Source organism: Marmota marmota, unplaced genomic scaffold, assembly GCF_001458135.2.
Source record: "Marmota marmota marmota unplaced genomic scaffold, marMar, whole genome shotgun sequence".
Lineage (NCBI taxonomy): Eukaryota > Metazoa > Chordata > Mammalia > Rodentia > Sciuridae > Marmota > Marmota marmota.
The window spans coordinates 28,420,716-28,432,678 of NW_026000185.1; the positions used below are offsets into that span (position 1 = coordinate 28,420,716).

General features: G+C 60.0%; 1 protein-coding gene across 1 annotated transcript in view; it reads right to left on the reverse strand.

Annotated features, from left to right (window-relative positions):
* Positions 1-11,667, reverse strand: part of Sh2b2 (SH2B adaptor protein 2) — a 12,051-nt gene extending 384 nt beyond the window's left edge. The window contains exons 1-9 of the mRNA XM_015490694.2: positions 11,477-11,667; positions 9,857-10,614; positions 6,382-6,483; positions 4,652-4,743; positions 3,379-3,470; positions 3,096-3,278; positions 2,430-2,641; positions 601-772; positions 5-46 (exon numbers count right to left, since the gene is read on the reverse strand). Of these exons, the coding sequence (XP_015346180.2) occupies positions 5-46; positions 601-772; positions 2,430-2,641; positions 3,096-3,278; positions 3,379-3,470; positions 4,652-4,743; positions 6,382-6,483; positions 9,857-10,585 (1,624 nt within the window). The 5' untranslated portion in view covers positions 10,586-10,614; positions 11,477-11,667. The remainder of the gene's footprint in view (positions 1-4; positions 47-600; positions 773-2,429; positions 2,642-3,095; positions 3,279-3,378; positions 3,471-4,651; positions 4,744-6,381; positions 6,484-9,856; positions 10,615-11,476) is intronic.
* Between the last annotated feature and the right edge of the window lie 296 nt (positions 11,668-11,963).

An 11,963-nucleotide genomic window follows, 5' to 3' on the forward strand; every position in this document is an offset into this window, starting at 1 on the left:
CAGCAGGCGGAGGGCGCGGGCATGGTGCTGGGCGATGGCCCGGGGTCTGCAGTGAGAGGTCGCGTGGCGTCAGCGCCCAGCCCGAGGCACCCACGCCCCATCCTCCCCGGCCCAGGCCAGTCAGGCAGGTGTGCAGAGTTCCTGGCTGGGCCGTGAGGCCCTGGAACGCATGGGGACGCATGGCCCTGGTTTAGGTGTCCACCTTTGAACACTGGCCCTGTGCAAGTGGTGATGCACGGACACAGATAGCGTACTCCTCTTGCGTATGCGGACACCCCCTACACCACCCAGCTAGTGCTTCCTCCCAAGAGCTGCGCGCTGAGCCTCAGCCCATACAGAGCTCCAGAAAACCCGCCTGTGCTGCCCCTGAGCACCCCCTCCACTTTCCAGGGGTCACTGGGCCCTATTTGTTGTGGGGCTGCCTCCCTATCTTGATATCTGATGCCCCCCACCCCCGTCCCCCCATAGCTCACAATAGCTATGGCCAGGCTGGGGGAGGGAGCGCCTTTGATACTCTGGGTCAGGGACTAGCCATGCTGGGTGGCCACCTGCCTGCTTGTCTTCCTAAGCGATCACACGGGCCAGGTAGAGGCATCTTACCAGGTGGGGGGCCCTGGGCCCGCACATAGCTGCGCAGGGTGATGTCGGCGGAGCCCCCTGACTCCAGGGGAATGGGGTGGGTGTGGAAGTGGCGGAGCATGTCAAGCACGGACTGGAACCACAGGTGCTGTACATGGCACTGGCCGTGGCCATTCAGGGACAGGCGCAGATGCTGTGAACACAGGCAGGTGGTCAGTGGCAGGGTCCTGGGCTGATCACCTGCTTGTCTAGTGCCTTTAGGGGTTGTTGGAGGACTAAGTCTCAGTGAGACAGACCGCAGTGCTTCTCACACCTGAGCCCCGTCTGGAGGTGGGGCCACTCCTGTGGTGTAAGTGGGGGAGGGGAGCAACAGAGCTGGGTTGGGATTGAAGGGTTGTCGCCAGGCTGAGAGCACCCACTCTGTGCCTGAGCCCTTGCCCTTCACATCCCATCTCCCTCCCAAATCCCAGGAGATATGGATCATTGCCTCCATATTAGAGATGTGGAAACAGGAAGGGGGAGAGACTCGCCCAGTCACAGAGCACAGAGCTGGGAGCACTTCCTCCAAGCCCAGTGGGTCCCACCTCAGCCTCCTCTCTGGGCAGAGCAGGGCCCCAGAGGCAGGTGGAAGCAAGGCAGATGCTTCTCACTCTTCTTTCATTTATTCTCTGAGGGGAAGAGCTGCCTCTGGGACAGTAGTGCTCTTCCTTCTCTGTGTCAGTGGAGGGTCCTGCTCTACCTGCCACTAAGACCTAGAGTGGTCAGTTTCACTCTGGGGGAATGGCAGCCAGCCAGAGGGGAAAGGCAGATTCAAGGTTGCCTCCTGCCCATCCTGTTTCCCCCTCCATGCTGCCTGGTGGGCTGGGCCCCATCCTAACCCCTGGCTTAGGCATGTGCAGGATCCAGGCCCTCCCTGGAGGAGTGCTGGCCACCAAGTGACCTGTGATCCTCTGGGGACAGTGTTAAGCGCCTAGCTATCAGAAGACCTGCTAAGGCAGGCTGCCTTCCAAGGAGGTGTCGGGCAAGGGGCTGCCCAGGAGAGAGGCCTGGAGGTCACTGGAGGGCCAGCTGGGGCCAGCAGACAGACGATGACCACCAGCTGCAGACCTGGAGTCCTAGGGCACCCCCTCCTGCAGCAGGGACTGACGGGAAATCACATCCTAGAAGGAGCCAGGGCTGCGGCTGCTTCCTTATCAGAAACACGAGTCTGGTGGGGGTGGGGGGCACGGAGGTTCCTGCCCACTCTGTGACTTTTCTTGCCATATTTTTCTTGGCCCCATAGGTCATCATGGCCCATGGTCCCTTCCTGGGTGGCACACCTCTGCTCACTTTAGGTCCTGTCTGGTCACCTTCCTATTTCTGCCGCAGCGATTCTTACCCTCTGCACACCTCAGACCAGGGTCCCCTGCTCTGCCCCCTAGGCCTGTGCACCCTCCTGCCCCACCCAGCACCTCCCCTCCAGTCTGCGCTTTCCTTCCCCTCACTTGTCTGAGCACAGGCCAGGTCCAGGAGGGATTGGTAAAGTGACCAGAGCAGGGAAGAGGCGCTGTCGAGGCGCGACCATGAGGGCCTCAGCTAGCCCCAGCCCTGCATCCAGGTGGCTCTGGGTGGAGGCCCTCGGAAGCCCCAGTGCTGTGTGATCCCCAGTGCACAGATGCCCAAACGACTTGCCAGATTGGTTCTCAGAAGGGCCTGGCGTTAGGTGCCCTGTCACCAACAGGTGGCTTCCCTAAGGGCAGGAGTGAGCCTGATTTGTGGAGAGTCATGCCACACCTAAGCCTCACGACCAGGGCCACCTTGGCACCCGCCCCAGGGTGGTCGCTCTACCCATGGATTCCTATGCCACTTGCCTTGGCTTTGCCCTGGAAGTTGAAGGTCAGCACGTACTCCCCAGGCCGCGTCTCACTTTGGCGGATCACGAAGAGGCCGTGGCTCCGGGGTCCACCTGCCAGCACCAGCTGAGCGGCCTTGACCCGTGACAGCGTCCCATGGAACCAGGGGTAGTCGGAGAGCTCCAGCTCTGGCTCAGCCTCGGGATCCTGCTCTGCGGCTCCTTCCTCCCCTGAGGAGCAACAGTGTGAGGGTGATGGAGAGGGCAGGGCAAGCCAGAGAGGAGAGAGGAGAGGCAGCTGCTTTGGTTTTGGTAAAATGCTGCTTGGTTAATTTTAGAACTGGGCAGGGAGCTGATCCCCCATCAGGTATCAGTACAAGGTGAACTGAGAGCAGAGGGCAAGGGCTGGGTCCCTCTGCAAGTCGGCAACCAACCTGGGAACAAATCAAGTCCCCTGTCCCCCCACAGTTCCAACCCTCTGCACCCCATTCCATGAGCGTCTTCTATGGAAACCAGGCCCAATGGGAAGGACCAGGTGCCAACAAAACCCAGAACGGCTGTGGACCAGTGGGAAGAAATGGCACCGCTTCAAGGCTCAGCAAGGGCTCCACAGGGTACCCAGAGGTCCCCGTGGCCAGAGCAGGGACCAGGAGGGGAGAGATAGGAGAGCCAGCTGCCCCGGTACCTGCATTATTGCCATCACTGCCACTGCCACTGGGGGACTCCAGGGTCTGCAGGAAGGTCTCCAGTGGGACATGGAGCAGGGACTCTCCGACGGCCTCTCGAGCTCGGCTGTGTGGGGCTGTCACCACGGCGCCCACAGCTGCTGTTGTGTCTTGGGGTCCTTGGGGTCGGGGCGGGTCTGCCGCTGGGAGAATAGCAGGTGAGATGCGCGTTCCTTTATCTGTCACCCCCAGCCGCCAGCCCTCCCACCCTGTCACCTGTGACTCAGCTCTGCCCCCTCCTACCATCTGTCAAGAGCTCACAGCTGCAGGAGGCCACGCGGCTGGCCAGGCAGGCTCCCCGGGCACAGGACAGCTCGGCGTCTTCCTCGCTGTCGCTGTGGAGTTGAGAAAGCACAGCTGTGTCCTGCCGGGACCTGGACCCACCCCAGCTGCCCCTGCAGTGGCTGATAGTCACATGACCAGCCTCACCCTAGGCTGGCTCTGTGGCCACCATATGACTGACTAGAGGCCACCAAATGGGTACAGTGCCCTCTGAGGCTGTATGCCCCCTGCCCCCTAATAAGGGCTTGGTGGTGGGCGGGGCCTGGTCAGCTTCCTTGGCCCCCAAGGCCTTTGTCTCCCCATTTGTAAAGTGAGGTGTCTGGGGCCCTCCAAGCTCTACAGTTCTGTAAAGAGAGAAGGCCAGGAAGGAGTTAGCAGAGCAGATGGCGGGCAGGGTGGCAGGGGAGGGATTACAACCACTTTGGGGATCAGGGCCTGGGAGGCACTCAGGACTTTAATTGTGCTTCCTTAAATGAAGCTGTTAATTAGAAAGCAGCGGCCCCCCCCCAGGGCGGCTCACCCCATTAGCCAGAAGAGCACTGCCAAGTGTGCGGCCCTCGGCTGGCCTGCCCCTCCTGCTCCTGGCCTCAGGATCTCTCCTAGATGGTGGAGTCAGCCTCCCTGCTACTCTCCCTGGACAGCTGACCAGAGCTGCTCCCTGTTTATGATCCGCCATGGCTCCCTTCTGCCCTGACCTACTAGCTTCCTGGGCTCTCATGAGAACCTCCTGCACGAGCCATCCTGGAGGTCTTAACAGCCCCTACAAGTCCCAGGCTCTTGGTACACATGGACACCTTTTGTGGGTTGTTCTTTCTGCTTTTCTTCACCCTGTCTGCGGGCTCAGGCCTGCTCTTCTGCTAAGCAGCTGATTAGGTGAGCACCTTTACCACAGGCCTTCCCCGGCTGCGGCTGGGTTAGGGGCTTCTCCCAGCCCCCTGGGCTCATCACGGCCCATCTCTTGGTAGTTGGAGGCTCCCCTGAGGTGAAGACAAGACGGGGGCCAATCTTTCCAGGTCCCTAGACCCTGGCCCTCCAGAGCAGGCCCCACAGAGCCCACAGGTGGTCAGGATGGGGTCAGGGCATGGGGAGCCCGCCAGCACCAACCTGGAGGGGACCAGGATGAGCGAAGCCCATTTCTGGAGCTTAGCTCCTGCCCTGCCCTAGAGGCTGCTCCCTGTGTGGTCAGGACCAAGGGCCCAACCTGTCCCCCTCCTGGGGCCACTCCAGCACTCACCCAGGGTCCACGCAGCCCTGGATGTCGGCCACCCAGGAGTGTTTCTGCAGGGAGTCGATGGTCTCCAGGATGTACTCGGCTCCGTTCTCCACCTGGGAAAGAGGGCGTCAGGGTCTGGGCCAGCGCCAGCATCCCTCCCCTTGGCAGGGGGCTCCAGACCCAGGATGAATGTGCATGTGACTCGTGGGGGTGAGGAGGCAGGACAGTGGGGCCATCACCAGGCACCAGCCCAAACCCAGGCCAGGGCCCCAGGGGTGCAGCCCAGCTCCACGGACCTGATGTCCTCAGGCCCTGGAGCTGCAGCCTGGACAGTGGCCTGGACCCCCAGCATGCTGAGTTGAGGGGCTCCCCTGCTTTTGCACCTGGAACTTTACCAATATGGCCACACTCCCCAGAGAAGTCACCTCCAGAGGGCCCTTGTGAGAGCTAGGGCTAGTGTGATCCTACCCCACAGCTCATCCGATAAGCTTCCACCAGCTCCATGGCTGGGGGCTGATGTCCTGTCTCCATTTTATTAATTTATTTTATTGCAACAGTGGGGCTTAAACCCAGGGGCATGCTACCACTGAGCCATTTTCGAGCCATTTTTGAGCCCTTTTAATTTTTTATTTTGAGACAGGGTCTCACTACGTTGCCCAGTCTGGTCTCAAACTTGTAATTCTCCTGTCTTAGCCTCTCGAGTTGCTGGAATTGCTGCTGTGTGCCACCATGCCTGGCTTGTCCCCATTTTATAGATGATGATGACTGAGGTTCAGAGAGAGCAAATAACTTGCTTAAGTCACACAGCAATCAGTGATAGTGCTGGGACCTTAACCCAAGTCTGTGGGTTGCCCAGGCCTCATGCTCTTGGCTTTTTGTCTGTATAAAAATACAGTATTGGGTTGGGAGGGTCCCCAGAGACCCCTCTTTAATCTCTCTCTGAACATACGGGGAAACCGAGTACCACTATGGAGCTGGCAGGCAAGTCCCTCCGCCTCAGGGCTTGTACAGGGGACACCCCGCAGATGGGAATGCCAGGTGGGCAAGGGCTGTGTCCTCAGCCCCCCAGCCTGGGGTGACTCAGGGTACAGGGTGGGAAGATGTTTGCCCAATGCATTAGTGAGTTCGTGACTAAACACACAGGGATGGGTGGGTAAATACACACCCCCGGGGCCTGGAGAAGAGGGTGGGGGCTTCATGTGGCTTCGGGTGGGTAGGACCGGGCATCCCTGGAGACTCTGCCTCATAAACACTCTCTGATCCTTCCAGGAGGCACAGGGACCGCAGCCCTGGCAGCCCAGAGCCCTGTCCTCAGTAGACCAGCAGGCCACCCCAGGGAAGGTGGGGCCTGGGAAAAGGATGGGGTGCCTCCCGCCACCTGCAGTGCCTTTGTGCCCTCTGTGGGCCCAGGCCAGTTCCCACACTCCAGTGCCCTGCGACAGGAACATTTGCATAACTGCTGCAAGCTAGCCACCAGTTCCTGCCTGGGGGGTGCATGTGCCCTGGCTCCAGCAAGGAAGGGAGGGAAGGAAGTGAAACTCACCCAGGCCTGGAGGAAATAGGACGGGGTCCAGATGGCCCCTGGTGCCCGGCCACCTACCTACCCAGAGCCCAGCCCCAGACTCGGGTCCTGGGTAGGTGCAAGACATCTGTCCCAGGGGCTTCCTCCCCCCGTTGCCCTCAGCTGGCCACCCAGGAGGGAGGTGGTCTTGGGCAGCCAGAGGATCATCAGGACCAGGGTGGGGTCTCACCTTGAGCACGAACGTGTTGTCCTTCTCAGGCATTTCCAAGGGCATGGTGGTGCGGACCTCAATGATGGCCGACAGAGGGATGCTGACCTTGGGCCTGGAGGCCTAAGAGGCCAGGGGAAAGGTCAGTCAGGGCTGCCCCAGGGCCTCCCGACACCCTCTCTACCTCTCCTAGCTCTCGGGGATCAGAGCAGTCCCCAGCGTGGAACTGCTGTGGTCACCCTGGCATAAAGGTGTCCTAGTCCCCAGTTCACAGATGGGAAAGTTGAGGGAGGCAACGAGGGATGTCCCACTGTGGTCATGCAGCAAGTCAGGGACTGGACTGAGACTGACGTCTGAGCCTCCGACCCGCAGGTCTTGAGGGGTGAGCCCCACCTGGGCTGCCCCCCGCCTCACACCTCCTCCAGACCTGTGGTCTTCCCACTTTTGACCTTGACCCACAGTAAGAAATGCACTTGACGCTGCAGCCCAGCATGCACCTACCCAGGTAAAAGTATCTGAAACCAGCTTCCCACTGGGCGACATTTGCCCTGCGTGTGATGGAATGTGGTGTTTTCTATTCTCTTCTAGTTCATTAAAAAAAAGAAGAAGAAAAGCTGGCCTCCTGCTTCAGGTGAGGAGCTGGCTCAGCGCTCCTGCCTGAGAACAGGGCTCTGGAGCAGAGCAGGGCCCTGTCCCCAGCTGTGGGTAAAAGAGACTAGTGTTCCCAAGGCCACCGCAGGGGGACCCAGGGTGCTGGCAGGTTCCCTAGGTGCCTGGCTCTGTGTGCTCTGCCCTAAAGCTCCTGGCCGTGGCCTTGGATCTGGGACTAGGATTCCCGGAGGGTTCGGGCTCTAGGACAGGGACTTTCTAGGAGGAAAGGGAAAGACCACACATTCGGTGGGCAGGCAGCAGGGAATTCCGGGTAGGCCTGGCCACCGTCCAGTGGCTGCAGGGCTGGGCTGGGAGCCGTGACCCAGGGGCTTGGCTGGGCAGGGTGTCAGGCCATCAGAGTAGCCAGTGGGGCTGGGGGTCCTGGTGGTCATGGGTGGGTAGGGCAGTGGAGGTTCCTGCTGGCTGGAGCCACTGTGGTTCCTCGGGCTGGCGCCTGGGGCCAGCTGTACTGGGGCAGCTGGTCCTGCCAGAACTCCTGTGCTCCTTCCCCACTGTCTTTGGCTCCCTCAGCTCACGCCCTGTCCCTGTCCCCCTTTGGGCAGCTCCAGTGTCTCTCCCGGGGCCCCAGGAGCTCACTCTATTAAAGTTTGTATCCAGCCTGCAAATGTGGGTTTCCTGGTGGCAACCCAACGGCAGAGGCCAGCCCCACTGCTTCTTGGGTCCGTAAGTCTGGCCTGGAGTAGGGTTGAGGGGACCTGGGGTTCAGGAGACCCTTCCTGCTGGGATGAGAGGGCAGGAAGCCAGACACTTGGGCTGGGACACCCAGCCCAGGCCCTGCGCCTGCAGACCCCACACTCCCGACTGCTCTGAGGTGCAGCCAGTGCCCAGAGGTGAAGGGAGATGCAGACCTGGGGGGTGGCCCAGCAGTGGGGTGTCAGCAGGGGTGCCCTGGGTGCTCTTCCACCCTGTGGCCAGACACATTTGGAAAACCTAACCTGAGCCCTTAGCATGTTCTGGGGTTTGGATGTGGTTTGCTCCCCAAGGGGACCTGTGCTGGAGGCTGGGTCCCCACTCTGCCGCTATCAGGAGGCAGTGGGACCTTTAAGAATTGGGGTCTGGTGGAAGGTGGCGGGTCACTGGGGGCACTGCCCTGGGAAGAGGTTAATGTAGTCTCCAGGGCCCCTGGCGCTGTTCCAGGAGGGAGATTGATTGCTCCATAAACTTGGCCTTCCCGGCATGCAGCCATTTCCCTTTTGCCTTCTCTGCTGTGTTGTGACAGGCCAAGAAGATCCTCAGCAGAGACCGGAAACGTGGAGCTTCCTGCTCTTGGACTTTCAGCCTCCAAAATTGTGATGAAGAAATCTCTTTTCTTTATCTAATATCTAGCTTCAGGTATTTTATTATAGCAACAGAAAATGCCCCCTGGTGTGATCCACCCTTCCCCTGGGAGCACTCCCAAATACCAAGATATGTTCCAATGTTTGTGTGAAGATGAGAAAGACATTATGGGGTAGAAACACATTGGCCTTCCTCAGAGGTTGTGGAAGGGTCCTGTGACCCTTCAGGAACCTGCCTTCTGACAGTGGTAAAGCTGGCAGGTTCTGCAGAGACCAAGGCAGAGGGCACCAGCTGCTGCGTCCCCTCCCCCAGGGCAGCAGACACAGCTATTTACAGACAGACAGCTGTGACTGCCACTCAGGGGTGGAGGGGGTAAAGCCTTGGGCCTCTGCCCTGCCCTCTGGGTGACCTTGGGTGAGCCCCACCTCTCACGGGGCCTTGGTCTCCCTGTCTGCCAAGGGGTGGAGTTGGGCTTAGTGGCTATGATTTCTCTCAGGGACCTAAGGGGACTGACAAAGAGTCCTTGTGAAGCCTGGGAGTTCTGGGACTTGGGGAGAAGCTCTTCAGAGTGTCTCAGGGAAGTCACCTCTCTAGAGCCCTGTGGCTCATGAGCACCTGTCCTCGGGGAGCCCACACACCTGCACTTCTAGGAGGGGTATACTGAGTTCCCAAGAAACTCAGGCGGGCCCAGGGGTGGCTGGGAGCCTGCATGGGCCCCCGAGGGGTGTTGTCAGTTTCTATACCTACTCAACCTGTGTGCCAGGAACCCCACCCCCACTCCTTTCAATCCCAAACACCAGGGTGATGGGTATAATTAGCCCATCTCTGCCACCCACTGGGGATAGGCCACACCCCTTTTCTGGGTATAATAAGTTTGTGTTTTCTTCTGTGACCTGGGGACCAGGTGCCCACCTGACTGGGGTACTGGGAGGAGGACATCTTGTATGTGCACATGGCCACCAGCCTGAGGGCTGGGCACATGGTGGGATCTCAGGAAGTGAGTACTAAGGGGACAATCATTCCCACTTTACTAACAAGCAGGCTTGCCACTTGGAGAAGGCCCAAGCTACTGTCAGTGTTCTGATGGCCAGTCCCCAAGAGGGCCAGGGGCCAGTGCACTCAGACAGTGAGCAGAGACGCCCAAGAGGTGGTGACGGCCAGTGAGAAGCCTTGCCTTCCTCTGGCTGGAAAAGGGCCACTGGCAGAGCAGGGCTGGAGCCTGGCAGCCCAGAAGCAGGCCTCCTGGGGCCCCTCTCTGAGTGTGCTCTGTCACTGCCTGTCCCTCATCCAGCAGGCCTCCTCGCTGACCAGTGCCTTCCCTGGTGCCAGGGTGAGGAGGAAAGGAGGGCAGGCGGCCAGCCAGGCTCCTTAGCACCCAGGCGCGGTTCCCTTTCCTGGTTCACAGAGGAAGGGTGGGGTTTACCCAGGAGGCAGAGCTGGGCCAGCATCCTATCCATCTGATGAGGCCACTGGGTCCTCAACCAGAAGCTGCCGGAGCTGCTGCCCTCCTCTTCCTCCATCCTCCAGGGTACAGGGAGAAGCTCACCTTGGGCGGTACGAAGAACTCCAGGCGGAAGCGTTCCCCCGCAACCGCCCTGCGTAGGAGCAGGCGGCACTTCTGCCACTGCGCGGCGCCCCCAGGGCCTGTGGCTGCATCGTCCGCCACCATAAAGCGCAGCGCACCCTCGCGCTGAATGTCCACCAGCTCCACCTTGGCCGCCAGAGTCCGCGATAGCCGAAGGCGCCGTGTCCACTTGTCACGTGGCTCCGCAGGGGGCTCAGCGGCCCTCGGGGTGGCCCCAGCTTCAGGCTCAGGGGAGGCACGCCGGTGCCACATGTCCCGCACACCGTCCACCACGCACAGGCTCATGTTGCGCAGGGAGAAGCCCTTGCGGACCCGGGCCTTGGCCGCCACGTGCGCCGACACGTCCTCCGAGCTCCGCGAGTGGCCATAGGCCGTAGTCTTGAGCGCTGAGGTCCCCACGGGCTCAGGCTCCATGGCGTTGGCCCGCTCAGGGGTCCCCCGCGACGCTGGCCCTGCCACCAGCATGCGGCGCACCTCCTCGCTGAAGACGTCCAGGAAGTTGGCGGTGAAGTGGCGGGAAAAGGAGGTCCCGGCGTCCGGCGTGTCGTAGGCCGGGTTGTCCCGCAAGAAGCGGCAAAACTTGTGCGCGAAGTCCACGGCGGCCACTTGCGCATGCAGCTCGCAGAACTGCCGCCAGTCCGGGACAGGGACCGGGGTAGCGGCGGCGGCGCCAGGGTCGGCACCGTTCATGGCTCCCGTCCCATTGTGGTATCCTGCAGCTGTGGGGACAAGAGCAGCAGTGACCTTCTGACCTCTGACCTGCGTGCCCATCTGTCACCTCCTTTGGGCAGCCGGGCTCCCCAAGGCTGTGCATGTGAGTGCTGCAGACTGCTGCCCTCAGCTGCTAGAGCAGCCGGGAAGCGTGAAGAGGAAGGAAACCGAGGACAACGTGGTGTCCCCAGGGAAGGGAGCCCCCACATTCATATCCTTCCAAACAGCAATCTCAGGGAACCCCAGGGTCATTCCTGTGGTCTGCAGAGGAGGCTGGAGTGACAGATGCCTTCAAGTGGGGCCCCTATAAGCCTTCAGTGACCTCACTTTCCTCAGTAACCTCTTCTAAGGTCCCCAAAACCTGGTGGGCAAGAAGAAGTCACACACAATCCAATTGGCTCTGCCTCTGAAATGGGCAGAGAGCCCAGCCAGCCCTTGGCCACTCCTCCACAGGCTTCTGAGTCCTTCCCAAGCCTGGCATGGTGGCCTCTAATTCCAGTGACGTCTTGGGAGGGCAAGGCAGGAAGACTGCAAGTTTGAGACCAGCCTCAGCCGCTTAGCAAGACTGTGTCTCAAAATAAAAAATAAAAAGGGCTGGGGATGTGGCTCAGCGGTAGAGCTGCCCAGAGTTCAACCCCAAGTTCAGGGGGAGAAAAAGAAAAATCCGTCCCTTGCCTGCAGTACTTCAGAGTGCCTTCACCTGTCCAGCGAGCCTGACCTCAGTCCCTAGTCTGCTTTCCACCAGGACCCCAGTCACCATTAAAACACAGGACACATTTGGTCCCTTTGCCCTCAAATCCCACCAAAGCTGGGAGCAGAAGTCAGAGTCCTTCCCGGCTCCCCAGGCCTGGCAGCAGCTACTGCATTTACCTCTGTAGACCCGCCTCCTGCTGCTTGCTCCTGGGTGCCTGCCTACTTGCCATCCTGGAGGTGTGCTGGCTGGGTTCCCACCTCAGGGCCTTTGCTTGTGCCTTCAGTGTCCTCTCCCTCACATCCTTTGGGGCTTTTCTAATATCATTCTGCCCCACTGCCTGGCCTGGACACTCTATTGAGAACAATAAATGTTCCATACTCTCCAGCACAGATGTGTTTGCTCATCTGGTTGTGTGTCCTCCTCTGCCCTCTTCCTCCAGAAGGCAGGTTTCACAAGGCAGGGATAGTGACAGTGCTGCAAGTCTAAGTGTAGCTGTCCCCAGTACCGGGCACATAGCAGGTGCTCAGTCAACAGTGACGGAATGAAGGAACAAATGAATGTGTTCAGCACACCACGTGGTGTCACAGCTGTCACCACACGGGGCCTGAGGACTTATCAGTGACAAGAGAGGTCTAGGATTCTTATCCAGGTCTTCATGAGTCT